Genomic DNA, 25,693 nt, shown 5'->3' with positions numbered 1-25,693 from the left:
GTTACTGGGCCTGGTGGGAATGAGCGCACACTTGCAAATTGCTTGGACTCCTTATCTGGCAAGGTCAAGCAACTAGTCAGGAAGGGCAAAGGGGGATTCGGGAGGAAGGTAAAACACTAATAGACCAGAGGAATGCCTGCCCCTGACCGGAGTACAACCTTTACAAATCTGGGACTTAGCCCATTATGGGAGTGATCAGAGAACTTCCTCTGAGGCACCATCTCATCAGCTGACTTACTAGGAGCTAGCATCAAAATCTGTGACCTAAGCACCTAACATTAGGTACCCGAGTCCATAATTACCTCTTGGAACATGGCTATTTCTACCTCCTTGCATATACTCAATGCAGGATAACTTTTGTAATTTGACATGATCTTCAGCAATCATTTATTGTATAAATAAAGTGTAACTATTTGAAGAAACACAATTGTTTTGATATTTCTTCAACAGATCTAATTAATTCTCTCGATATTAGGAAAACAAGAAACTTTGCATGTTCTCTATGTCCTTCTTGATGATAAATTCTCTATCAGCTAGAGAATATCTATTTTGGGGGGAGTTAGCAGTAATAGCAAGTTTCCTAAAAGGAAGTATAATTTAGCCTTCTAATACCAAATCATTGTCTAACTACTATCTGAGAGAATGAGTTTGCAGAGTTAATTTAAATTTTCTTGCTTTCAGACCTTCAGCTGTAGCTTTTAACGTGGCAAGCTGAGCTCAGAATTGGTAATTACTGTACCAGATTAAAGAGATTAAACACGATTCAATGTTAAATTCATGTCAAACTTGAATTACACATTGTTAAATTGTAAAATAGACAGATGGAAATGTTAAGACCAAGAAGAAAATATCCAGATATTTCTTCTGTTTGCATTATGTCAATATATAATCTCCTTAGAACAGTAAACGACACCATGTAGTGAAGTTAAAATGTAATGGGTCAAAGCCTGCTCTTACTGAGGTCACTGGTAAAACTCCTATTGACTTCAACGGTATCAGGATGAAACAAACAAATTGTGAAAATTTTGGTTGATTTTCCTGATACAAGGTGCTATGGTGTCCACGGGATGAGATGAATCGTCTTATCTTAGGTAGATATCTGGCCCGTCATTGTAGTATCTGAGTGCCTCACCCCGTGAGGTAGGGAAATGCTATTACAGATGAGGAACTGAAGCACAGGGAGGTTAAGTGATTTGCCCAAGGTCACACAGGAAATCTGTGGTGGAGCAAGGAACTGAGCCCAGTCCCAGGTTACTGCCATAGGTAATGGACCATCCTTCCTCCCAAATTCATAGAATCATAGAAATGTAGGACTGGAAGGGACCTCGATAGGCCATCTAGTCCAATCCTCTATACTGAGGCAGGACTAAGCATTATCTAGACCTCCCCTGCCAGGTGTTCACCTAACCTGTTCTTAAAAAACTCCAGTGACAGAGATTCCACAACTTACCTAGGTAAATTATTTGATTTCTTTTTAGTAATGTTATTTCAAAAACAGTTTGTAAATTCTAAAAGTAATTTGTACCTTATTGCTGTCACCATATAATTGAAGCCTTAGTTATACACATTACAACATAATTTTCACTCAGCTTCTATTAGTCTTGCTTTATTGTTTATTCCATATCACTATATACACTTTTAATAGTTTATAGACAAATTGACCAGAAAAACCAGCAATGTTTTGTGTGCATTGTGTTTTTCTCTATTATAGTATGTACATCTGGGAAAATTTCTCCCTTGTCCTATACACTGTTCATCTACAAACATGTTGCCTGAAACTGATTTAGTGGGTTTGAGCCTGGGAAAAAAGTTACTGCTGTTTATTTACATCTCATATGAGTCAAGAAAAAGCTCCTTTCTCCATATGTCCATGAAGCAAGCAAGACCATAGGTTTCGGGGGGAGGAGAGAAATATAATCAGAGATTTTATTTAATTTTAACTAATTGAAGTATTAACAGTCTCCAGAAATCTTTGTTCATTACCTTGAAGGGCTCAGTCCACTCTCCAAAGGATTAAAAAAAAAAACTATCAGAAGGAATAATTTCTTGCCTTTCTTAATGCATATTTAATTAAAACTACACTGTGTATACCAACAGTATCTTTATCCCATTTATTAGATTTAAATGGCAAATATCTTAATCACACATATACATCCTATCCCTTCCATACTATGTAGACTGAAAATGGTGCAGTTTCAGTTGAATTACCTGGGTAATGGTAAGGAGGCCCGCAAAGAAGCACTGCTCCAATACCCTCCCGAACTTTCACCTCATAGCGTTCTTCGGGTGGAAACGTATCAAGATCTAGATTTAAAAAATAGAGACAATATAAGTTTTTTTTCAGTGTTTAGGATTATTTTCTATATTCGGATTTAAACATACAATTCCTTTAGAGATGAATGTAGAAATACATCAATGTTTGAGACAAAGTGCAGGGCCATACAGCCTGTTTTGTTTGCTTTAATACTAGCATCACCAACTGTAATGACTCTACCTGTTCTAACCACTGCAGTTGCAACTGCCGATAAAAAAAAAAAAAGTTGACTTTGGCTCTGATTCTCAGGTCCAGGCGAGCTGCATTTAGAGCAAGAACCCAAGGATGGGTAGGGCAAAAGTGACTTCAGATAATCTTTCATTTCCCCAAATGAGGGGCTGTCCAGGAGGCCAGCTCAATCCCTGTTGTAACTTGGAGCATCCCCATGGCTTCCCCCAAGATGAACCAGGCTGTCCCTCCCTCATGGACTATTCTAACTGCTAAGGACTGCTCGACGGCAGAGTGGTCCAGCTATGTATCCTATGCCAGGGGCTTTGAGATGGGGGCACAAAGCCAGCTGGAGGATCCTCAGCTGGCTGGCTGAAACAGCTCTATGACCACTTTGTGCCAGTGGAGCAGTGCAAAGGGTCTTCTGTAGAAGGGCCAAGAATCAGATCCTTCTACAGGCTGTAGTATTGCAATAATGGTGGCCACGATTATAAGACAGTGATGGTTTGGTTGCATGTCAGTTACTGACAGCAGATTTTATTTATTTATGTTAAGGGTGGTACCTACAAGCTGGGCAATAGCTACCCTACTTGCGTCACTTTCACTGTCGTCTCTCTTATCAAATTAGATTGGGGCAGAGACTGTCTCTTTTACTAAGTGTTTGCATAGCACAAAGTATAATAGGAGTGGAGGAATCCGGAATGGGTCTTCTAAGAGCTGATGGAGTCTAAATAAACAATAAAGTATTAAAAGCTGTGCACAATACACTTCCCATCAAAAGCCAAAGGAATCAGCCAACCTAAATTCAGATTATTTCAACTCTTCCCCAGGCTGCTAAAAGTTTCTGGTTCCAGGATCTAACTACAACTTAAGTTCATGAGTAGCAAGGCAGAAACAATAATGACTAATTAGGATAGAGATGCATACGCATTTACACAAAAGGACATCAGCATGGTTTATGAGCTACTGTAACTGAGAAGACAGTAGAATAAATACTGTATATATAGCAGGGGGACATCAAAATAATAGGGTAAGAGGAGAAGCAGATCTTTTTAGTGACTGCTTGTAGGACAATCATCATAAAAGAAATCTCTAAAGACCTCTGCGATTTATATATAAACAGGGCATCTCTTCAAATGTCTGAACACCACACTGTCTTGATTCACCTTCTAGCTCACAACTAATTCAACCAATTATTCTTATTTATGGTTGGTTCTGTATTGGTACAAACTAGATTTGCAATGAAATCTGAGCTAGTTAAGAACATAAGAACAGCCATTGTGGGTCAGACCAAAGGTCCATCTAGCCCAGTATCTTGTCTTCCAACAGTGGCCAATGCCAGGTGCCCCACAGGGAATGAATAGAACAGATAATCATCAAGTGATCCATCCCATCACCTATTCCCAGCTTCTAGCAAACAGAGGCTAGGGACACGATCCCTGCCCATCCTGGCTAATAGCCATTGATGGGCCTATTCTCCATGAAATTAGCTAGTTCTTTTTTGAACCCTGTTATAGTCTTGGTCTTCATAACATCCTCTGGCAAGGAGTTCCACAGGTTGACCGTGTGTTGTGTGAAAAATTATGTTTGTTCTGTGTGTTCCTTTTGTTTGTTTGAAACCTGCTGCCTATTAAAGTATATTTCTTAGATCAGGAATTGAACCCAAGCCGCGGCAGCAAGAGCACCAAATCCTAACCAGGGAGGACATACATTCTTAAATTGGCATGGCTTGGAATGCATGTATGTATGTATTCACCTAGAGCATGAAACAGAGGCCTTTCATTTGTCAAAGTGGACTACTCTTATCAAGCAGCTGGCCATGATATTTGCTTCTGACTTCACAACATGGAATGATGCCCCCAAACTGTTTTTTTTCCTTGCTCTAAAATTTCACAATTTCTTGTGAGGTTGCCACTGTTTTTCATTCCCTCTTTCATCTTGGCATACTGCAGTTGTAAACCTATTATAGTGATTGTAAAAACTATTAGTGCTCTCCATGAGTGGAAAATATAAAACAAAGTGATTACTACTTTGAATATGGCCAAAGTATGGTTTGAGAAAAGAAAAAAAAATCTAGCTGTCATTTCTTTAATATTTACTTTAATAATTTCGAGTTAAAATATGTAAATGCCTAACTTTATGTCTAGACTTTTTATTTATGACGTGTTTTGTATAAATTTGTGAAATTTAGGAATAATCACCACAAATTCAAAGGCATAGAAAAGAACAGGCAATTTAAATGTAAAAATAAATAAATTAGGTTTTTACTGAAATAGAACAGTCTGTGCCAGAGTGAACAGAGATGTCTGTACAATTACTGATCTATAACTGCACAGTTTCTTCCCACTTATGAAATGCTCTGAATGCTGATTGGCTCTGAGTGTCTGATTTGCATAATGACTATCGTTATTACTCAGTAATTATAAAGAATGTGAATCCTTGAACTCTAATTGGAAGATATCCTTTATTAACCAGAGTGCAAGAATTTGTATAATTACTTTACAGTTATAACTGTACAGTGATTATGGAAATGTCTTGGCTTGCTCTGTTTGGCTACTACAGTCCCTCTGCTATGATTTGGCTCCTGTTATTACAATTTTCAATCCACTTTCCACCAAAAAGGAGGTGGTTCAGCTTCTGACTCCCATCAGCATAAACCAAAAAAGCACCAACATTTTACATCAAAGAAGAAAATTCCACAAAGCAAAGGAAGTTGTTGTGAGTGTACGTGCGCACATGCAAGTATGCGTGTGTATGTGTGTGGTAACAGCTGACAGTGAAAATCTTTTTAAAAACTACTTTCAAACCTTTGATTCATTTCTCTCCTGGAGACCCAATTCAGCCCCACTGAGATCAATGATATTTTTGCCAATGTTTGTAGGATTGGACTTTTCAGTTCCCCCCCCCCACCTTCCTAAGAAGCCAGCTTGGATTTTGTCCCAATTACAATTTTTATTTAATTGAATTTAAGATGGTTGTCTTCACTATGAAAATTTCTTCCCTTTTCTCCCAAGTACAAATATTGAACATTTTTTGAATTTCACCGATTTTTTTTTATTTTATAGAACGGGCAAGTCAATGAAAAAAATTAAAAAGTTTTTCACAATTATTTTTAGCATTTTTGAACAAGCTCTATGCCAAATATGGTTTTGAAACAGAAGTATTTCACAGTTATTGTGGTGGTGGGGAGGGAGAAGAGCTTTGCTGACCTATAGGGAGACAGGGGAAGGGGAAATAATAGAACAAAGGAAACAAGAGACAACAAAGTTTTAATGCTTTTTTAAAAAAAAAAACAACAGATTTTCAGCAGTTTCCTGGCATATTTTGGTTTCCATTTTTTTTTCATTCATCCCTATTGTTAGCATTTGAACGTTTGCTTACAAAGCTCAGCATCCCTGGTATAAACTAGAGATGTAAATTCGTTTAAAAAGTTAACCGTTTAAATGATTAAAATCATATTGTTTAACCGGTTAAAGGGAGAGGGACTGGGGCTGCTCTGGCCAGTCCAGGGCTGCGGCTTACACCTCTTTAAAGTGCTCCACTCCAAGTCTGCAGCCACAGGCATCTGCAGTGTGAATTACTGGAATGCAGGCCACTCCTTGGATCTCAGTGGGAAAGTATGCCTACCGGCTAAATTCACCTTCACTACAGAGAAACGCTAATGCAGCCTTGCGTTTCTGCTAGAAAACGTACTGTGGAATATTTCTATTTAAAATACAGACCACACTTGCATCCAGACTTATGTGAAAATCCATGAGTCTGGCTTCACTTTTAAATCTTTGGTCCCATAATATTAAATTTACTTTCACAAAACATTACATGTCATAAACAGATAGTTAAGGGTTAAGGTCTGTTTTACCTGTAAAGGGTTAACATGTAGTACCTGGTGACCACCTGACCAGAGGACCAATCAGAGATAAGATTTTTTCAAATCTCTGTGGAGGGAAGCCTTTGTCTGGGTGAGAACTGGTTTTGGTTTTAACAGAAGACAGTCATGTCTCCAAGTTCTCCTGGAGTAGTTTCTACTAATTAATAGTGAGTATTAATTAGAAAGGCGAATTAGTCTTATGATTTGATTTCTATATTTGCAATTGTGTGTTTGCTAAAGGAAATGCTTTATTCCTGTTTGCTGATATTGCTTTTACTGAGAAAAGGGGGAGAGGGGATTCTCTCCAGAGATTGATAAGGTTATACCCTATGAGTGTCCAGCTTGGGCTCATAGAGATTCTGTATTTTTCTTTTTATTCTTTAATAAATTCTTTTCTTTTCTTTGGACTTGGTTAATTCCTTCCCTTGGGGAAATTCAGGGGAAGGGGAGGGGGAAGTGGGCTGCTTCCCTGTGTGTGTGAGATTCAAGGCGTTTGAATCCAGGCACCTCTGTCTCCAGAGCAGGCTGGAGAGAGGGGGGAGGGGGAAGGTTCCTCCTCTGTGAATTGATCTGTGTTCCCAAGGGGGGAAACAGGGGTGTCTCGGCCCACGTAATCGACCGAGTGGTGGCAGCTTGAAGGAGACCTACCCTAGGATTTTGGGGTGGGGGGAAGACATGCGGGTCCTCACTTTGAAACCGCCCAGTTTCAAGTGAGGGTAGACCCCTGACATGGTGGCAGTGGTGTTTCGGACCCAGAGAGAGAGGCAAGGCTTTTCTACCAGAGGCACTCTGAGGCAGTTTCAGGGTTACAAGTATTTTCAGTTTTTGCAGGGCTTTCTGTTACAGTACTTTCGTCCATTGTGAGACGAGATATCACTCAGGATTCCTAAGGTGGGGGGAAGTGCTCGCCAAAGTACATTCCCATCCAACAGGAAAAGCAGGTTTGGGGGTTGCAGAGAGAAACCCTCCAGCCAGGTTTTTTTTCTCCCTGTGTCTTTTGAAAGGATCAGAAGACAGGACAACACAAATCCCTGAGGAATAGACCAGATTTTTCTCAGGGGTATTGTTAGCAGCAGCCTTTCAGCTGGGCTGCTGAGTACAGCAACTCAGAGCAGAGGCAGTTTACAGTTTCAGCCAGGTTGGCTGGAGGCAATTTAGTTTTCCAGCAGGCTTTGTTAGAAGTATATTTTCGTTCTTGTTGCTTGGACAGGCAGCTTGAGGAAAAGGCAAGTTTCAAGCAGTTTTCAGGAAGGAGGAGTTTTTTTCTCTGCTGGCTATGCTGAGGAAAAACTCTTCCCTAGAGGTGTGTCCTTCCTTTGTGATATCAGGTATCACTCAGGATTCCTAAGGTGGGGGGAAGTGCTCGACAAAGTACATTCCCATCCAACAGGGAAAATAGGTTTGGGGGGGGGAGACAGAAACCCTCCAGCCAGATTTTTTTTACATGGGGTTTACATTAAACCTCTTAAACGGGTGATATTATTCACTAAAAGTGAAATACTGCCCTGTGCAGAGAGCTATCACAAGGCCTATGGAGCCCTTGTCTTGCCTAAGCCCTTAATATGAAAATGAAGCAGTCCATAGGGCCTTATGCAGGATCTCTGCACAAGGACAGATTTCACCCTGTGTTTTGAATGTACAAAATATTTCCAGGATAACATAATTTTAAGGGGGAAATTAAAAAAAACAAACAAACAAAAACAACCCTTCTTTCTCCAGATGATAAAATCTAGCTATTTATGTTACCCAGATACATCCTTTTTAGAGTGACCAGATGTTCCGATTTTATAAGGACAGTCCCAATATTTAGGGATTTGTCTTATATAGGTGCCTATTCCTCCCACCCCATCCCAGGTTTTCACACGTGCTATCTGGTCACCCTAATCTTTCTCAACAAAATATCTGTTGTTGACAGTGTGTGTGTGGAAAACACTGACTCCATTGTCTGAAGTTGACAGAAAAGCCCTCATCAGGGCCTTAAATGTGGCATAAGGATTGCAGCATTCTTTTCACTATAAAATGACACATCATCCATCTTCAAGAACTTCCAATCTGTTTTGACAAGGATGACAGCTGACCTTCATCATGTGAACCTATCTGTATCTCTCTTCTGACAACTTCCCCATGGGTTCTATTGTGTCTTAAAAAAATTAGGACACTATATGCCTCAAGATTGTGGGAATTCCCCCTCTCTGGCTAAATAAGCTGTGGAACTCTCTTTACAGATATAAACGTAAGGCTTTTGAGATGGTTGTAATGCCAACAGCAGGATGAAGAGTATAAGCTGCTTTAAAAACTTACTTCTTGCTGTCTGTCGATGAAGGCACGTTATATCATTTTCACAGAGCAATACAATGATACAATGCAATGACTGTAAAATGCTGCAACAATAATAGTGAAACATTGACCATTTAAACCTAATCAGTATGTGCTTATCTGTTTTAAAGTATGTGCTTACATCCAAAACTTAGAGTAGCTTCAGTGCTTCGGACAGTTCCAAAGATGTTTGATGCTATACAAACATATTTCCCAGCATCCTTTGATTTCTCTGGGTTATTGATAAGAAGTCTACCTCCCACGATACTGTAGCGATCCTTTGTTAAATCAATATCCCAGTTATTTAGTTTCCACCTATTAAAAAAAAGAAAAGATGATGTGATGATTGCAAAAAATCTACTAAAAAATTATTTGCAAGAAAACTCTTCATATATGGGTTCACAACTATTAATTGTAAATAACTATGATAATATATTCATGTATTACAATAAACGGTTTTATTTTAATTTTCCTCAGACAAGGCTCTCAAATTTGACCTGTCTTAATGGCATATAAACATGATGTATGGCAGTGTAGTTGAAGCCATGACAGTTCCAGTATATTAAAGAGACAAGGTGGGTGAGGTAATATCTTTTAACAGAAGTTGGTCCAATAAAAAAATATTACCTCACCCAAATTATCTCTCTATAAACATGATAGTTAGTCCAATTCGCAAGGTGAGAACCACCACCATCCGTGAGACTGAAAGAGCTATACGAGAGTGGGGCTGGGGGAGGGGTCAAGTAGCTAAAGAAAACACTCACTGTGCACCCTTGGAATATGCAACAGAGTTACTACCTAATCTCTACCAGATCCTCCCCCACACACTTGGGGATGTGTAGGCCAAGGAAGTTACTCTAGGCATAAAGTAATAGTAATGCCAGTGAAAAGAAAGTCAGACTTGTTCTAACACTGCCATTTTTTTAAACAACAAAATTGCTGGGGACTTCTACGCTCCGACTGCTAGAAGAATGACCTGGAGCACTCTGCATGGGAGACTGGGTGGGTAAATGGATGGGCCGGCTCCTGCGTTTGATTGTGCAGGTGTGGCAATGCTGTTTTATTTCATAAAATACAACCCCAACAAGGCAGGAACTCAGTGAGCCAAATTCATTCCTAGTGTAACTCTACTCACTTCAGTGGAGTTACTCCAGAAATGAATATGACCCAATACTTTTGAACTGCCCACACAATTCCATGGGAATGTATAGGTATCATTGTGTCCGCCAGAGGGAGCCCATAATCTTGTTTGAAGGCAACAGAAATGTATTGAGAATATATAAAGCCTACAAAGTTCAAAGTATGGACATAATTTCATATCAAGATCTACAGGCAAACAATACTTTTTGAAAATCAGATTACTCTCTGTTTGCTTCTTCAACAAAAAGAACTACTGAAAGGTTGTGTTAAATGCAGTTACTGTTGGGAAGTCAAAGTTAAGTAAAAATTGAAATTTGAAACAGAGAGAAAAATCATGTGAAGTGATTTTAATAAAAATACATCCCTAACAAGATCAAAACTCAATAACTTTCAAACTGGAAGCTTTTCCATAGCATCAGCAGTAATAAACAATAATAATAAATAATAATAATAATAATAAAATCTTTAATTATATTCATGAGAATTAAAAGTTGTTACAGTATTTCATTCCCATGAAGAAAACCACATGTAGACATTATTAATAAATTATAAAATATATGCAGAAATATGCAAGGGTAGCTATCACATACATAGTTTAATATATGACAAAACAGAACATTCTGCACAAACTGGAATCTGTGGCGAACCAGAAGAAAAAGTCATAGTAAACATGTTCTTCTGAACTTGTTAGTTTGAGGTCAGTACACAGTCATGTTTCCTTGATCCAGCTTGAATTTTTCTTTTTGTATGAACACAATATTATTTATATTCCTTTGTAAAACAAGGTTACTCTATAATTAAATGTCATAAAAATAGGCCTTAATAGACTCATTCAAAATGTGCACAAACCATAACTGAGTAACCATGGGATCTTATTACTGTAAACACTGTCTCTCCTCATGCAGTTCCTCTAGCTGACCCCAATACTGCAAATACTTATGAGTAACTTTATGCACAAGAAAAAGTCCTATTTAGCTCAGTGGAACTTCTTATATACTAAAAGTTTCTAAGAAGTGCAGGTCTTTTCATGGTAAGAACCACTGTTACACTCATTGTGTCACAGATAAAACAAACTGTAAGCTCTTCAGGACATGGGACACTTTTGTATTTGTTCTGTAAAGTGCTCAACACGCTTTTGGGTGCCATATTAACAAAAATGTGGGGCCATGGGGCCTCCATGCCTATATAAGAAGCTGGTGGCTCAGTTAGGGCAAATCCAGATGGAGGTAGGAAGTCTAGAGACCTAGAGAGAGCAGGGGAGGGAGAGCCTAGAGAAGGGCTCTCTGCCAAGAAAGCTAGCAAAGCTATGGAAAAAGGGCTATGGAGCTATGGAAAAAGCCCATATGGAGGCAGGATATGGTAGGACTCTGGATTCTGTGTATTTGAGAAATCGGAGAAGGTAATATAGGAAGTGGCCCCAAGAGAAGCAGGTCAGTTGGAATCTTAGGGCTGACAACCTATGGCTTACACTCCTATTGTCAGAGGTCTGAAGTAGAGGGATGGCACTTGCCACCTTTATGGTGCCACCATTCAAGGTGACAAGGCAACTCCCTGAAACAAAGCTTAGAAGCCCAAGAAGGACATAAGGATATTTGAGCCCTACAGAAGGGTGAAGAATTGCCACATTTGGAGACAGGTAATGTGAACAAACTCCTGCATAAACAGAGAAGAGACCAGCATGCACCTAGTGAGAAGATCAGGAGAGCTAAAAATTGAGCCCAGGGAAGGACTGAAGATTTTGTTTTGGACTACTGTTTATCTCCAAAATGTAGTGATTGAAAGCATCACAGTGACCAAAAAGCCTACTGAAGACTTTTGGAGAGACAGGAAAATGAAGACATTTTTCTGAGGTAACTATACCAGCAGGTAAGAACATAAGAACATAAGAATGGCCACACTGGATCAGACCAATGGTCCATCCAGCCCAGTATCCTGTCGACTGGCAGTGGCCAATGTCAGGTGTCCAAGAGGGAGTGAACCTAACAGGTAATCAAATGATGTCTCTCCTGCCATCCATCTCCACCTTTTGGCAAACAGAGGCTAGGGACACCATTCCTTACCCATCCTGGCTAATAACCATTAATGGACTTAACCTCCATGCATTTATCCAGTTCTCTTTTAAACCCTGTTATAGTCCTAGCCTTCACAACCTCCTCAGATAAGGAGTTCCACAGGTTGACTGTGTGTTACGTGAAGAAGAACTTCCTTTTATATTTGTTTTAAACCTGCTGCCCCTTAATTTAATTTGGTGGCCCCTAGTTCTTATATTAAGAGAACAAGTAAATAACTTTTCCCTATTCACTTTTAGTCTTCTCTTTTCCAAGCTGAAAAGTCCTAGCCTCTTTAATCTTTCCTCATATGGGACCCGTTCCAAACCCCTAATCATTTTAGTTGCCCTTCTCTGAACTTTTTCTAATGCCAGTATATCTTTTTTGAAATGGGGAGACCACATCTGCACACAGTATTCAAGATTTGGGCGTACCATGGATTTATATAAGGGAAATAAGATATTCTCCATCTTATTCTCTATCCCCTTTTTGAATGATTTCTAACACCCTGTTTACTTTTTTGACTGCTGCTGCACACTGCATGGACATCTTCAGAGAACTATCCACAATGACTCCAAGATCTTTTTCCTGATTAGTTGTAGCAAAATTAGCCTCCCATCATATTGTATATATAGTTGGGGTTATTTTTCCCAATGTGCATTACTTTACATTTATCCACATTAAATTTCATTTGCCATTTTGTTGCCCAATCACTTAGTTTTGTGAGATCTTTTTGAAGTTCTTCACAGTCTGCTTTGGTCTTAACTATCTTGAGCAGTTTAGTATCATCTGCAAACTTTGCCACCTCACTTTTTACCCCTTTCTCCAGATCATTTATGAATAAGTTGAATAGGATTGGTCCTAGGACTGACCCTTGGGGAACACCACTAGTTACCCCTCTCCATTCTGAAAATTTACCATTTATTCCTACCGTTTGTTCCCTGTCTTTTAACCAGTTCTCAATCCATGAAAGGATTTTCCCTCTTATCCCATGACAACTTAATTTATGTAAGAGCCTTTGGTGAGGGACCTGTCAAAGGCTTTCTGGAAATCTAAGTACACTATGTCCACTGGATCCCCCTTGTCCACACGTTTGTTGACCTCTTCAAAGAACTCTAATAGATTAGTAAGACATGATTTCCCTTTACAGAAACCATATTGACTTTTGCCCAACAATTTATGTTCTTCTGCGTGTCTGACAATTTTATTCTTCACTATTGTTTCAAATAATTTGCCTGGTACTGAAGTTAGATTTCCAGGTCTGTAATTGTCGGGATCACCTCCAGAGCCCTTTTTATTGGCATTACATTAGCTGTCTTCCAGTCATTGGGAACAGAAACTGATTTAAAGGACAGGTGACAAACCATAGTTGTTAGTTCCACAATTTCACATTTGAGTTATTTCAGAACTCTTAGGTGAATGCTATCTGGTCCCGGTGACTTGTTACTGTTAAGATTATCAATTAATTCCAAAACCTCCTCTAGTGACATTTCAATCTGTGACAATTCATGCTGTTGAATTATGCTAACTGCAAATAAGTAAAAAAATCACAGCAAGAAATACTCAGATCTGTTATTGAGTGGAAAATAAGGCTGTCAAGCGATTAAAAGAATTAATCGCAATTAATTGCGTGATAAAAAAATTGATCGTGATTAATCACTCTGTTAAACAATAGATTACTATTTATTTAAATATTTTTGGATGATTTCTACATTTTCAAATATATTGATTTCAATTACAACACAGAATACAAAGTGTACTCTGCTCACTTTATTTTTTATTACAAATATTTGCACTGTAAAAAACAAAAGAAATAGTATTTTTTAATTCACCTAATACAAGTATTATAATGCAATATCTATCATGAAAGTTGAACTTACAAATGCAGAATTATGTACAAAAAATAACTGCATTCAAAAATAAAACAATGTAAAACTTTAAGGCCTACAAGTCCGCTCAGTCCTACTTCTGGTTCAGCCAATCACTCAGACAAACAAGTTTTTTTTTTTTACATTTGCAGGAGATAATGCTGCCTGTTTCTTATTTACAGTGTTACCTGAAAGTGAGAATTACAAACAGGTGTTTGCATGGCATTGTTGTAGCTGGCATCGCAAGATATTTATGTGCCAGATGCGCTAAAGATTCATATGTTCCTTCATGCTTCAACCACCATTCCAAAGGATATGCGTCCATACTGATGATGGATTCTGCTCAATAACAATCCAAGGCAGTGCGGACCAATGCACGTTCATTTTCATCATCTGAGTCAGATGCCACCAACAGAAGGTTGATTTTCTTTTTTTGGTGGTTCAAGTTCTGTAGTTTCTGCATCAGAGTGTTGCTCTTTTAAGACTTCTGAAAGCATGCTCCACACCTCATCCTTCTCAGATTTTGGAAGGCACTTCAGATTCTTAAATCTTGGGTAGAGAGCAGCACCTATCTTTAGAAATCTGATATTGGAACCTTCTTTGTGTTTTGTCAAATCTGCAGTGAAAGTGTTCTTAAATCAAACAGCATATGCCTGGTCATCATCCGAGACTATCATAATACAAAATATATGGCAGAATGTGCGTAAAACCATGGAGCAGGAAACGTACAATTCTCCTCACAAATTTAATTAATACATTTTTTTAAATGAGAATCATCAGCATGGAAACATGTCCTCTGGAATGGTGGTCAAAGCATGAAGAGGCAAACTTGTTTCTCTTAGCGGTTGGCTGAACAAGAAGTAGGACTGAGTGGACCTCTAGGCTCTAAAGTTTTACATTGTTTTGTCTTTGAGTGCAGTTATGTAACAAAAAAAAAATCTACGCTTGTAAATTGCACTTTCACAATAAAGAGATTTCACTACAGTACTTGTATGAGGTGAATTCATAGAAGAATTGAAAAATACTATTTCTTTTGTTTGTCATTTTTACAGTGCAAATATTTGTAATCAAAAGTAATATAAAGTGAGCACTGTACACTTTGTATTCTGTGTTGTAATTGAAATCAATATATTTTAAAATGTAGAAAAACATCCACAAATATTTAATAAATAAAATTGGTATTTGATTGTTTAACAGTGTGATTAAAACTGCAATTAATCACAATTTTTAAAAATTAATCGCGTGAGTTAACTGCGATTAATCGACAGCCCTAGTGGAAGTCTACATTCCCCAAGGTGTTCACCACATGAACAATCCTCCTGGTTTGGACTTTGAAGAAGTCATGGTGGTGAGGGGAGAAAAAAAACCCTATTAGCCTCCACCATCACCATAAGAACACAAGAACTCTCTCTGTTACAAAGGATCAGAATCAGAATGAGTTGTCTAGCCCCAGTGTTCTAATCTCCTCTCAAGTTCTCCATTCATCACAGATGTTTTGTATAATCAAGTGATTTGCAAGGATGATGAGGTGAAAATGAGCATTTGGGGGGTACTGTGTTGATGGTACAGTACAGTAGATGATCATAATGTTATTACAGACATTGACAGAATGGCTCAGTGACTCAACTGTGTTTTCCTTCATACAACTCTTGACAGAAGAGTAAGTCTGTCAGTTTGAGGGCAGATGAATGAAATGGGTCCCTCACCTTGAGAGGACTCAGGAGCCTGTCCCTATTTTGAAGGAGGTAGTTATCTGACCATGACAAGAATGTAAATTACCATGCTCTCATGACAAAAGATAAGCTCCCGAGTATGTCCTTTGATGTGTGTTGAGCCTGTTGTAGAGACCCATGGAAGCCATGAGATCCTACACTTGCACAGAAAAATCAATCATCATGGACTGGTTCATTAAGAATATGAGGTTTATTATGGTGAAACTCTAGACTAGAGCTGGTAGAAACATTTAAAAAAATTCAATAAAAAGCTTCTCAGGTCCAGGACACTGCTATCCCTGATTTCGACTGAAAGGAAATGAAGGACTGTCTCAAAAGATCAGAGCTAGGCTCCCAAAAACAAATGAAGAAATCTGAAAATGTTTCATGAAACACAATTGATATTTTCTGTTCAGGACTTCCCTAGACATCATTGCAAGTATAAGGAAAACTGTCTTTTTAATGAAAAAATACACAAACTTCAACTCGTGTGTGTCTAGGAAGACTATACATCCACCTGCTAAACCATTCATTCATTCATTCAGAATCAGCAAATTATAATACTTGAAATGTTTAGTGTGTGAAATGCCTGGCAAGCCCTGTAATTCAAAACCAAGCTAAAGGTTTACTTGTAAGTTGGAAAAGGGATTGCTCGAGCTCTGCAGTTCATTGAAACTTGTCCATCTGTAGATTCCTCAGGGTAGATGGTATCAATGGGTTGCTCCTCAAAAACTGGGCCATATCCTTTTCCATCCTCTGAAATAAAAATATAGGTTCACAATTAATAGATGTTAAGAAAGTAAATCTTATGTACGGCCATACTGGGTAAAACCAAAAGTCCATCTAGCCCAGTATCCTGTCTTCTGACAGTGGCCCATGCCAGGTGTTTCAGAGGGAATCAACAGAACAGATAATCATCAAGTGGCCTCCCTCCCCCATTGCCCATTCCCAGCTTCTGACAAACAAAGGCTAGGGACACCATCCCTACCAATCCTGGCTAATAGCCATCGATGGACCTATCCTCCATGAATGTATCTTGTTATTTTTTGAACCCTGTTATAGTCTCGGCCTTCACAACGTCCTTGGGCAAAGAGTTCCACAGGTTCACTGTGCATAGTGTGAAGAAATACTTCCTTTTGTTTGTTTTAAACCTCCTGCCTATTAATTTCATTTGGTGATCCCTAGTTCTTGTGTTATGAGAAGGAATAAGTAACACTTCCTTATTCACTTTCTCCACACTAGTCATAATTGTATAGACATCTATCATATCCCCCCTTAGTCATCTCTTTTCCAAGCTGAAAAGTTCCAGTCTTATTAATCTCTCTTGAACCAATTTACATCATCCACACCTATTCATTTTGTATTGATTTACATTAAGAAACAAACAATAAAAATACAAAAGGCACACCCTTTATAACATGCTGTGTGTGTGGATGCTGTTGGTTTGATAGCCCTGCAAAATGAAGTTCTGCATGCATCAACAAAACAAGCGCAATATGGACATCAGTGCTGGCTTCCTTTTACCACTCTTCTCTGGGTCATTCTTGCCCTGGGGTGAGGGAGAAGGTAATTTAGATTTCATTTCCATTCATTTCTTACCCTCTCTGCTGACATTACCAACTAGGGTGACAATTAGTGCCAGGTCTGGTGGAAGTATTTGTCATTTGGACATCTGTCTACTAGGAATGCATTTGAGACCAACTCATCTGACATAGGCCAACATACTTCCAGCACTGATAGTGAGGACATGTGAGCTGAGACAAATACAAACGAGTGAGCTAAAGCTGAATAGTCCCTTTTCCTATGACCTACAGAACACCAAAGTTTTTATATTTATGGAATCAATCTTTACTTTACGGATAAAAGACTAATATGAAAGAGAATGAAGCTGAGCCTTCCTCTCCAAATCAAATTGTTCTCCTTTTATTCAGGCCTCTTGGAAAAGAAAAATGATGTTGCCACTTTGATGTAAGATGCTGCAGGCAAAGGTAAATTTATCATTGTATATTCAATTAAATCCCAAAAAAGCTATGTTAAAAGAAAGTTAAAGTTGATGTGACAGGTATTGCTTACATTCATACTTGCATTGAAAAGACTCACAAGTTAGGAAATTCCAGAATTAAGGTTCTCTGAGCAATTCACATTTTTAAATAGCTTTGTCCCCACTCATGCCCATCCTCCTTCTGAGCTCCTGACCTCTTCCCCTCCTTGCTCCCTGCATTCAAGTCAGGCTGCTTTCTCCCTGCTTCTCCACATTGCCAGGGCACCAGCAGGGGCTCTTAGTTTTTGGTGACTGTTGACACAGTGGTCCCCAGCTCCTGGGAAGAGCAATGGCAGGGAATTTCCTGTCTAGTCCCTGGAGCCCTAGGATGTAGCATGCGCAGGACAGTCTGCAGTATGTGCATGTAGATGCTCTGGGGGGAGAGCATGCTCAGTGCAGGTGGAATGTTAAGAGATTTTAACTGACAAACTCTAATAAGTCTCTACTGAACAAATGTGAACTGAGATTTTTCAAAGTGTTATAATTGGCTAAATGTAGCTAAATTTTCACAGGACCAGCAAAAGCTGCAAGCCAGATACCAGGGCCATCTCCCGACCAAACAAAGTTCTTGCTCCAGAACATGGAGCTGCTACAGCTTCTCTACTAAATGAGAAAATTGAATATACCTAAAATATCAGCTAATAAATTAATATCAGCTGTTTCATTCATAGGACCTAGCCACATCAGACACACCATCAGGAGCTCGTTCACCTGCACATCTACCCATGTGATATATGCCATCATGTGCCCCTCTGCCATGTACATTGGCCAAACTGGACAGTCTCTACGCAAAACAATAAGTAAATTATATTTCAAATTTGAGTAAGTTATATGATTTCATTCTTCCTATTTGGGGCACTCTGTGCCAAATTCTAAAATTGAGGGGTAGGATATTCAAAAGCGCTGAAATGTCTGACGGGCCCCATTGAAAAGTCACAGGGATGTGTGTGCCTAAGTAACTTAGGCACAATTGAAAACATTTCTGCCACACTTTGCCAGCAGTGCCCCATCCCTGCATAGCAGCTCCTGGGGCTGGCCAACTGGAAGCTGCGGCCCTGGGAAAAGGCAGCAGCAAAACAGTTGGGAGCTGCAGGGAGAACTGCTGCTTTTGCTGCTGCCTCTCCCCACTGAGCTAACTTCTCAGAGCCGCAAGGAGGGGCTGCTGAGCATAAGGGGGGGGAACCTTTAAATTGTGCCTCCCACAACCAGTAGATACCAGTTGTCTATGTTACAGTATAAGATGGTCTATTTATGTGGTTTAATAATACATGAATTTTAAATAGTAGTATGCTGTAAAAGTAAAGAGAAAGGAAACCATTCTTCAGCTGCTCTGGCCATCTTTCCAGTTCTCCTCCGCTTCTGTGACAAGTCTCTCTCCTCCTTACCTGGATGTTGTTATAACTGAATTTGCATGACCACGTTGCAGCATACAGTACCTCTTTGGACCTGCTGCCAGTCGAGCCAATGGAAATTTGTCACTGACTTCAAGTAGAACAGGATCAAGCTTTTTATCAGTATCTCGGATAGTTTTCTGCTAGTTTTCTAATAAAAATATTGGCCCAACAATGTGGGAATTAGGAATAACAAAAATACCATCTGTGGATTATTGGACTTTTTGTGGTTTTATGGAAACACATAATTTTTATCAACCTATAACAGTGTGAATAGTAAATGCTGTGCACCAGCAGAGAGTGATCCTCTATCTATACACAGATTAACACATTCCCAGGAGTAGTTATGCCCCTTTGCATTATTCAGCTAGTGTTAAGGGGTCATAATCCAGCCATAAATCAGCAGCAGAGAATTCCCCCGTCTTAAAAGGATCATCCTACTGGTATCTACACAACACCTGTTGGTGCATCTAAGTGCAGTTGGGCCTTGAACCTCTGCAACCCCATCTCCCTATGTAGGGGCCATTTGTCAGGGGTGTGGTCAAGCACCACTCCGCTTCACCTGTAACCCTTTTGCCCATCAGAGGGCAACAACAAGGGCCAGGTTCAGTATCCGGGGGTTCTGTTTCAATAACATGATGCAAAACCGGCTTGAGCCCCCCCTGGGACAATTACATACCACCCCCCCGGGCGCCTCTAAGAGGCAATACTTTCCCTCTCGCAAGCACAGAGTCTGTAGCAAAAGCCTTTTAATAAAGGAGGGAAACAATGCGGCATTATGTTGGGGAAACACCACAAACAGGATTCATAACACGAACCATGAGCAAAAGACCCACCCCCAAGTCAGTTTGGCAGTGTCCTTTTCCCCTCAGGGTCTTAAGTCCAGCAACCCAACAGTCACTCCCACCCACAGTTTCTGTCCTTGGTCAGTGCAGCGCCCAGAGGTCAGAAGTTCATCTGCAGAGTTTACCTCCTAGCCTGGGTGGAAGCGAGGGTAGGCATGGGGGGAATCTTACATATGCCACTGCCAGGTTGATGGCTGATTGCCACGCCTGTCCGTGGGGTTCTGCTACAGTCTTCACCATGAGCTGCACCTCTCCACCAGCCATCCTGCTTACCGCTCCTCTCCACTATAGCTGCGACTCTCCGCTATCCGCTCCTCACCGCTAGCCGTCCTGCTAGCCACTCACCAACTTGTCTTCAGGCCCCACCCCTACTTAACCTGCTCTCAATGATTTCAGCTCTTAGTAACTTCAGCTCTCAGTGATTTCATCTGTTAGTAGGGGGGCCTCAGTGCTGGCGCACTCAGAACCACTAGCACAAAGTAGGTGTAATGCTTAGACCTAGGAATTAGTGATTTCAGCGCTGCAGCACCTAACAAGACTTCTGAGTCAAAATTAGCTCTATTATTACACCGCAGAGAGAGGAGGCCCAAAGTGGTGTTTGGGGCCATACTACCAGGTACACATACCTGTCCCAGCCTCTCTCAATTCACTGGTCATTGGAACCCATGTCCCTTGCCTAGTGAGTGCTACTTAGTTGAGGGTGAGTCCCTCTGTCATAAAATGCCAAGTACAGTTCTACTGTCCTTGATTCACCTAACCAGGATAACACTTTATTACTCCTGCCCCAATAACAAAGAGACTGGGGATCCCACAGCAGCCAAAGTGACCATTTGAGCAAGCAGTCCATCATGCTAGGCAGGGTGGCTGTGCCCGTGCAAATGAGATCAGCCCCTGAAGTCCTTTTCCACAGCTCACTGTCAGATGTCAGGGTAGAACTCATTCTGACTCTGCTTACACACCAATCCTCTACAGGCTGAAGACCCCGAATCACTGATGTAATTTAGAGTTGCTGGCAACAGCTCTGAGGGGTGTAGAGCCGGCTCTCAAAATATGAGAGCTGGAACCAGCTGTCTGAGGCATGCCTGTGCACCGTCCACTCCCCACACTAAGCAGAGCTCTGGAACAGATAAGGATATACCCCACAGAAGATGCAATTACAGTTCACAGCTGTGTCATCTCAGATACCACAATATGATGTGTGTGCCTAACTGGTTACTTTTAATGATGGCCATAATGTGGTGAGTAAAGTTCAACATTCTCTCTAACCTTTTCTAAATCTGCAAATAATATTTTAAAAAGTCTTAACTGGTATTTCCTATCCTTATAATCAAGACTACCACTAGAAAAGATAACTTCAAGTAAAAGGCAAAATAAATAAAAAGTTTAACTGTGTCCCCTGTATAGATCTGCTTTTCAATTTTTATTTCCATTTTTTCTTCCCATCAGTTTCTTATGCCAGGAGCAGATTTCTTTACCTCAGTATTTGTTTAGTTACATAATTCCTGCTCTCATTAATTACATTTGCTGTTTCCAGATTTAAAGATTCAGGGCCAAATTAATCTCTGCTGTAATTACATTGACTTTAAAATTGATTAAAATTTGTTTTAATCTTTAATAGATAAAGCAAACAAATTCTGACTTGATTTACATCCTGTGCAATGAATTCCTGAAATTCCTGAAACTACAATGAATTCAGTAGGATTATGTAGTGGGGCAGATCACACCACCAGTCAGGAAGGGGTTAAAGAACTTCTGTGGGCACAATCAGCCCAACCTGGCACACATGTGAGGCTTGTCAAACCTGAAGCAGGTGATTCTTTAAAATGGAAGATCCAAACCCACTCCAGGATGGCACTTTGGAATGAGCAGAACTAGAACACAGAGCTCTTTAGTTCCAGAGAGCAAGGGCTACTTACTGGGAAAGTGTTAAAGTGCTGTTATATTTGGACCCAGCAGAGAAGGAAATAGACATAGGGAAAGGTGACAGAAAGACTTCATTGTTCTGGCCACAAAATAGAAATTAAAATGAAAGTGAAGCTCTGCACTGAGCTCAGAGAGCCTAACCATTTATAAGGGCAGGACATCACATTCCTCCACCCCAGTTTAAAATACTTTCCAATTACATACACATTGTCATTTACATGGTTACCGAAAACACTGTATCAGCAGTTCTCAACCAGAGGTCCGAGGCCCCCTGGTGGGCATGAGCAGGTCTCTCCAGCCGCCCAGCTCTGAAGGCAGTGCAGAAGTAAGGGTGGCAATACTGTGACCCCTCTAAAATAACCTTGCCAGCCCCCTGCAACTCCCTTTTGGGTCAGGACCCTCAATTTGATAAACACTGGTCTCCTCCCATGAAATTTGTATAGTGTAGGGTAAAAGCACACAAAAGACCAGATTTCACAGGGGAAGACCAGATTTCACCGTCTGTGACATGTTTTTCATGGCTGTGAATTTGGTAGGGCCCTAGGTATAGGTCAGGGCAACACTGGGTGCCTGAGCTTACCTGATGAAATGGCATCCCAGTGGCATTTTTGTTTTTTCTACTTAAAAATTGTGGGGTTAACTTGTGAAAGTTGTAGAACAGGAAAGTCAAATGTAAGTACTGCATTTTAAAAAAGATTTTAAAATATGCTAAGTTTTCAGAGTAAGATTCATTGATAAGTTTACAGTTCTTCATTCAAAAACACACCAATTAAACATTGTTACTGTTAGTAGTGGAGTTTCAGGCTGGTGCCAACTTTGCTTTCATTTACTTCAGCGTAAGCTGAGGCTTAGTCTACACTACAGACTCAGGTCCACACCCCAAGCCATTCAGTTATTGCAACCGAACTCTTGGTGCAGATGCTATGTCAATGGGATAGCTTCTCTCGTCGATATAACTACTGCCTCTCAGGGAGTGGAGTACGTACACTGAGACGCTCTCCTATCAGCATAGGTAGTGTCTTCACTAAGCGCTACAGCAGTGCAGCTGCGACGCTGAAGCTCTGTATCTGTAGACAAGCCCTCAGAGTAACTCCAACAACTTCAACAATCTGGACATCCGTCAGCAAAGAACTCATCTGAGACCAAATCATTTCATACATTGGAAGACAATAAATTGCCATCACATAGCAGTGAATTTTGATCAGTCCATACATAAAGCTGCATGTGAACCAGTGACATTCAGATATTAGGCCCCAGTGACATTTTCAGTTAAGGAGTTCCTAATTATTATTATATATTATGGAGCAGGGCCGGTCAGAGGGAGGAGCAAGTGGGGCAATTTGCCCCAGGCCCCGGGCTCCGCAGGGGCCCCCACGAGCATGGCTGAGGCTCCCTCCTCGGCCCCACCCGGCCCCGTCTCCTCCCCTCTCCCAGAGCCTCAGCCCATCCAGCAGCGTCCTGGACAGCTGCAGTGTGGCTCCGGCGGGGCCCCTGAGCCCCGCCCCGCTCAGAGCGGCGTGGTGAGGGGGCGGGGCTGCGAGCTCCAGGCTGAGCGGAGGGAGCTGAACTCAGCGTGGAGCTCCCAGCCCCGCCCCCTCACCACGCGGCTCTGAGCGGGGCAGAGCTCAGGCCCTGCCGGAGACACGCTGCCTCCGTCGAGCGAAGCTCCTGGATGCGCTGAGGCTCCGGGTGAGAGGGGAGCCAGGGGTAAGGGGCCAGGGCTGGGGGGGTTGGCTAAGGGGCAGGGAGTCCCGGGGACAGGGAGGGGGCAGAGGTTGGGGGGGCAGTCAGGGGACAGGGAATGGAAGGGTTGGATCGTGGGCGTTCCAGGGGTCTGTCAGGACTCAGCGAGGGGGTGGATAGGAGTTGGGGCAGTCAGGGGACAGGGAGCAGGGGTGGGGTCCTGGGGTGGTAGTGGAGGGTCTCTGGGGGACGGTGAGGGGGCAAGGAGCAGGCTGGGTCAGGGATTCTGAGGGGGGCAGGCAGTTGGGGGGCAGGAAGTGGGTGGTGGTCGGATAGGCGGCAGGGCTAGGCTGTTTGGGAGGCACAGCCTTCCCTACCCTAAAGCTCATTCAGCAGTTTAAGGCTTGAAGAAGAGCCAAGCTGTGAACTTTTCCATTAGGGCTACCATCCCTTTCACTTCTCAAATGCCAAATTATAGTCTATATTTAATTTCAGTGCCATAGGGAGATTCATGTCAGGGGAGGGTAGCTTCATTTAAAATTAGCCACTGGGGGAGGGATCACATGAGAAGAGCAATATCCTACACCACCTACCTCCTTCCCAACCCTACCAAGGGAGACCCCCCTCCTCCCCTACATTTCCTGAGGCTCCAGAGGGGTTAATTCAGTGGTTCTCAAACTTTTGTACTGGTGACCCCTTTCACATAGCAAACCTGTGAGTGTGACCTCCCCCCCCTTATAAACTAAAAACACTTTTTTATATATTTAACACTATTATAAATGCTGGAGGCAAAGCAGGGTTTGAGGTGAAGGCTGACAGCTCGCGGCCCCCAATAATAACCTCGTGACCCCCTGAGGGGCCCTGACCCCCAGTTTGAGAACCCCTGGGGTAATTTAATTTTAACACCCTATGTCCATTCACATGCATGTGCTATTTTGAGCATTTCAGTTTTCACAACATAGGCTCATCCCAGATTCTGGAACAAGCTCAAATGCTCAGTTCGTGGAGTATGTACATAAGATATACTAAAGACAAACCCACAGTAACAGTCTCCAGTTTGTGAGGGACCCCATGGAGCCAGTCTCTAGGAAACAGATAAATGCATGGAGGTTAAGTCCATTAATGGCTATTAGCCAGGATGGGTAAGGAATGGTGTCCCTAGCCTCTGTTTGTCAGAGGGTGGAGATGGATGGCAGGAGAGAGATCACTTGATCATTACCTGTTAGGTTTACTCCCTCTGGGGCACCTGGCATTGGCCACTGTCGGTAGACAGGATACTGGGCTGGATGGACCTTTGGTCTGACCCAGTATGGCCATTCTTATGTTCTAACCTAAATGAACCCAAAGTTATGGAGACAGATATGAGTCAAGGAAGCCAGCAGTGTATCAGAAACCTGGAAAAATCTCTGACTGGATGGGCTCAGGCGTTTGGTCACAAGCTGAGGTGGTTCAAAAAGTTTTGGATTTTTTTTTTAAGCAGAATTTTTTTATTATTTCTTTAAACAATCAAACACAGCAAGCAGCAGATATTTGGCCACACACTTCTGAAACCCCAAACCATATTCAGGTTATGGCAGACTAATTTCAGCTTTTCAATTAAAAAAACCACAACAAATTTTGAAGGAAAGCAGACGTTGTCCGTGATTTTTTTCTGCTTTTTAAAAACCCCTAGTTTTCGATCCAGAAATAGTTTTGACGGCACATATTTGTCCAACCCTTTAAATGAGCTTTAGTGCCTTTTAGATCTAGGGGTTTTATTGCCTTTTAGCTGATGCTGAGAACCAGTGATACCTTGTAAAGAAGTTTTCTCAAAGCTGGATTTGTGCCGAGATGTAGAAGGTTTATTTTTCCCAGGGCCGCCCGTGGGGGTGCGGTGGGGGGGCAAGTGGGGCAATTTGCACCGGTCCCCACAGGGGGCCCCCACGAGAATATAGTATTGCAATTTTTTTTTATGGAAGGGGCCCCCGAAATTGCTTTGCCCCAGGCCCCCTGAATCCTCTGAGTGGCCCTGTTATGGAGCACCAATAGCTTGCAGTTACCCAAGTGAAAATGGCCTATATTTATGTATGTTAGAATCTTTTTTTTCCCCAGGAAAAATAGGACCATAGAAATTGTCATACTGGATTAAATCTTAGGTCTTTCTAGTCCAGTATCCTGTCTCTGACAGTGGCCACCACCAGAAGCTTTAGAGTAAGATCCTGTGCACAGTATTCCAGATGAGGCCACACCATTGATTATATAGATGTTATAATAGTCTCTGCATTCCTTCCGCATCCTAACATATTGTTTGCTTTTTTGACTGCAGCTGCACTTTGAGCAGATGTTTTCATTGAGCTGTCTGCCATGACACCAACTAACTTTTTCTGTGTTGATAGT

The 25,693-nt window shown here is 41.2% G+C and overlaps 1 protein-coding gene across 1 annotated transcript in view; it reads right to left on the bottom strand.

Moving 5' to 3' along the window:
• CNTN1 (contactin 1) overlaps positions 1-25,693 on the bottom strand; it is a 254,857-nt gene that overhangs the window by 137,582 nt on the left and 91,582 nt on the right. The window contains exons 3-5 of the mRNA XM_044996278.1: positions 16,064-16,190; positions 8,809-8,981; positions 2,209-2,304 (exon numbers count right to left, since the gene is read on the bottom strand). Coding sequence (XP_044852213.1) covers positions 2,209-2,304; positions 8,809-8,981; positions 16,064-16,190 — 396 coding nt within the window. The remainder of the gene's footprint in view (positions 1-2,208; positions 2,305-8,808; positions 8,982-16,063; positions 16,191-25,693) is intronic.

The sequence above is a fragment of the Mauremys mutica genome, chromosome 1, assembly GCF_020497125.1.
Source record: "Mauremys mutica isolate MM-2020 ecotype Southern chromosome 1, ASM2049712v1, whole genome shotgun sequence".
NCBI lineage: Eukaryota > Metazoa > Chordata > Testudines > Geoemydidae > Mauremys > Mauremys mutica.
The sequence above is the reverse complement of the archived record's forward strand: the minus strand, read 5'-3'. Positions and strand labels throughout refer to the sequence as shown.